A 3,031-nucleotide genomic window follows, 5' to 3' on the forward strand; every position below is an offset into this window, starting at 1 on the left:
AACCAAAGGTTGGGGAGCCGCTGTACCTGTACCTCGCTATAACAGGAGAGGCCCTGGCGGGGTTCTGGTAAGAGAAGAAGGGAGGGCTCAACAACCGGTCTATTTCATGAGCAGAGCCTTACAAGGGGCGGAATTAAGGTACAGTAAACTGGAAAAGCTAGCTCTAGCACTCTTGACCTCTTCACGGAGGTTAAAACAATACTTCCAAAGTCACCGGATAGTCGTGAGAACGGACCAAGGGATCCGACAAGTGCTCCAAAAACCTGACCTGGCGGGAAGGATGATGACTTGGTCCATCGAACTTTCCCAATATGACATACGGTACGAGCCCCGGCAAGCAATCAAGGCGCAAGCAATGGCAGATTTTCTAGTAGAAGTAACGGGAGATCCAACTGAAGAAACGAGCGCACGGTGGAAGCTCCACGTAGACGGAGCCTCCCACCAGAACTCTGGGGGCGCCGGGATCATCCTGGAAAGCCCGGTTGGAGTCGTATACGAGCAGTCAATCAGGTTCGAATTTCCCGTCTCGAACAACCAGGCAGAATACAAAGCCCTCATAGGGGGCTTAACCCTAGCAGCGGAAGTCGGAGCAACAAGGCTGGAAATATGCAGCGATTCGCAGGTCGTCACCTCCCAGGTAAACGGGAGCTATCAAGCCAAAGACTCATTATTACAAAAGTACTTGGAAAAAGTCAAAAATTTGAGCCAAAAGTTTGAGGAGGTCACGATCCATCACGTGCCCAGAGAAAGGAACACACGGGCAGATCTCCTATCAAAATTGGCCAGCACTAAACCGGGAGAAGGCAACCGGTCTCTCATCCAAGGTATGACGAGGGAGCCGGTGGTCACCCTGCATCTATCAAGGCTGGGTTCTTCATGGCTAGACCCCATCACCAGCTTCTTAGAAAATGGCAAACTCCCCGACGACGAAAAGGATGCGCGAAACTGAGAAGGGAAGCAGCCAAATACGCGGTCATTCAAGGACAACTATTCAAGAAAGGGCTCAACCAGCCCCTACTGAAATGCTTACACCCCGACCAGACGGACTATGTCCTCAGGGAAGTCCATGAAGGCTGCTGTGGACATCACATAGGGGGCAAAGCCTTAGCAAGAAAGTTAGTCCGGGCCGGGTACTATTGGCCATCAATGATGGCAGACTCTAAAGAATTCGTCAGGAAATGCACCAAGTGTCAAGAGAACGCCAATTTCCACAGGGCACCGGCCTCCGAGCTAAGCCTGTTAACGGCCTCCCGACCATTCGCACAGTGGGGAGTCGATCCTCTGGGACCTTTCCCAGTTGACCCCGGACAAGTCAAGTACCTTATAGTCGCCATTGACTACTACACCAAATGGATATAGGCCGAGCCGCTGGCCAGCATATCCTCGTCCAATTGCAGAAAATTCATGTGGAGGCAGGTAATAACGCGATTCGGGATCCCGGAGATCGTTATCTCAGACAACGGCACACAGTTTACCGACAAGAAGTTCACGGAGTTCCTCACAGGCCTGGGTATAAGACAGAAGTTCTCCTTGGCAGAACACCCCCAAACGAACGGACAGATGGAGTCCGCGAACAAGATTATCCTGTTAGGGCTAAAGAAGCGACTGGATAATAAAAAAGGCGCTTGGGCAGACGAGCTCGCCTCGGTCCTCTGGTCTTACCGAACAACCGAGCAGTCCTCCACCAAGGAGACCCCCTATCGACTAACATACGGGTTAGACGCAGTAATACCCGTAGAGGTCGGGGAACCGAGCCCGCGACTACTCTTGAAAGGAGTAGGGGAAGCCGTGGAGAAGAACCTGATAGACGAAGCCAGAGAAATGGCCCATCTGACGGAAATAGCGCTGAAACAAAGAGTGGCACTACGCTACAACGCCAAAGTCCTCAAAAGGGAGTTTGAACCAAATGATCTCGTCCTAAGGCGCAACGACATCGGCTTGTCGACCCCAGGAGAAGGCAAACTGGCAACAAACTGGGAAGGCCCCTATAGAGTCAAAGAAGTGATGGGTAAAGGTGCTTTCAAGCTGGAAAGGCTCGATGGCAAAGAAATTCCAAGAACGTGGAATGCGAGCAACCTGAGAAGGTTTTACTCCTAGCACATGAGGCGACATACCGACCACCTGAGATAAGTATTTAACGCGTCTGAATTGTACTTTTCGTTAGGGCATTTTACGCAATTTCCGAATAAAATATACTTGTGCAAATTTTTTTTCTCTCTTTTGTTTTGTTCCGCTACGCAAGCGAAAACCCCCCTACTCAACAACAACACGCGGCCCCGGGACCGATCACCCTGGAAGCCCATCAATTACTACAATACGTAACGGCTACACGAAAAGCCACGACCCGGCTCAACCAACTTAGCCGGAATATTACCAATACGGTAAAGCGAATGACAACCGCAAACCAATAACGGTGAATATAAACGACTACACAACCAGACGAACAAAAAAGAGTTGATTATAATAACACGGGCAAACAACCCGGTAAAACAATAGTTCGCAAAAGCCAAAACGGCCAACCAAAAGTTTCATACAAGTCGAAAGAAATCATTTTTTGGGAACGTCAATAATCTTGCCGTCTTTGATCACTTTGAAAACACCGATTGCTGACGTATCGAAGTCAGGAGCAACAACTTTAACCTGAGCTTTAAGGGCCTCCTCCGTTGCCAGGATCGCACCCTTCCCCTACTTGACGACGTCTTTGTACTTTGTTTTTAACGCTGCCAGTTCAGCTTCCACGGCTTGCTTCTCCTTCTCCATCGCGGCCACCCGTCCTTGTGTCGCGCCGACCTGACTCTCTAAAGTCATTTCGCTCTCAACATGACGTGAAACCGTAGCGTCCGACTCTTCCAACTTCTTCTCAGCGGCAGCGACCTTCTTCTCGGCAGTAGTAGCTTTCTTCTCGGCAGCGTCAAGCTTCTCATTAGATTGGGTCAGCTGCTCCCGGAAAGTCTCAACTTCGCGTTTAAGCTCATTATTAGCCTTCCCAGCAGATTCCAACCTTCGGCGAAGAGATTCCATCCCGGACAGC

The 3,031-nt window shown here is 50.3% G+C and overlaps 1 protein-coding gene across 1 annotated transcript; it reads left to right on the forward strand.

Moving 5' to 3' along the window:
• The first annotated feature begins 283 nt into the window (after window positions 1-283).
• LOC130945550 (uncharacterized) lies at window positions 284-2,097 on the forward strand. The gene is made up of 2 exons (XM_057874259.1): window positions 284-637; window positions 1,360-2,097. The coding sequence occupies exons 1-2, from the start codon at window positions 284-286 to the stop codon at window positions 2,095-2,097; spliced, it is 1,092 nt and encodes a 363-aa protein (XP_057730242.1).
• The last annotated feature ends 934 nt before the right edge of the window (window positions 2,098-3,031 follow it).

Source organism: Arachis stenosperma, chromosome 8 (assembly GCF_014773155.1).
Source record: "Arachis stenosperma cultivar V10309 chromosome 8, arast.V10309.gnm1.PFL2, whole genome shotgun sequence".
Lineage (NCBI taxonomy): Eukaryota > Viridiplantae > Streptophyta > Magnoliopsida > Fabales > Fabaceae > Arachis > Arachis stenosperma.

Coding starts and splice junctions, on each gene's coding strand:
- LOC130945550 (XM_057874259.1), top strand. CDS start 284: ATGACTTGGTCCATCGAACTTTCCCAATATGACATACGGTACGAGCCC. Junction 638..1,359: donor CGCAGGTCGTCACCTCCCAG/GTAAACGGGAGC, acceptor AAATGGATATAG/GCCGAGCCGCTGGCCAGCAT.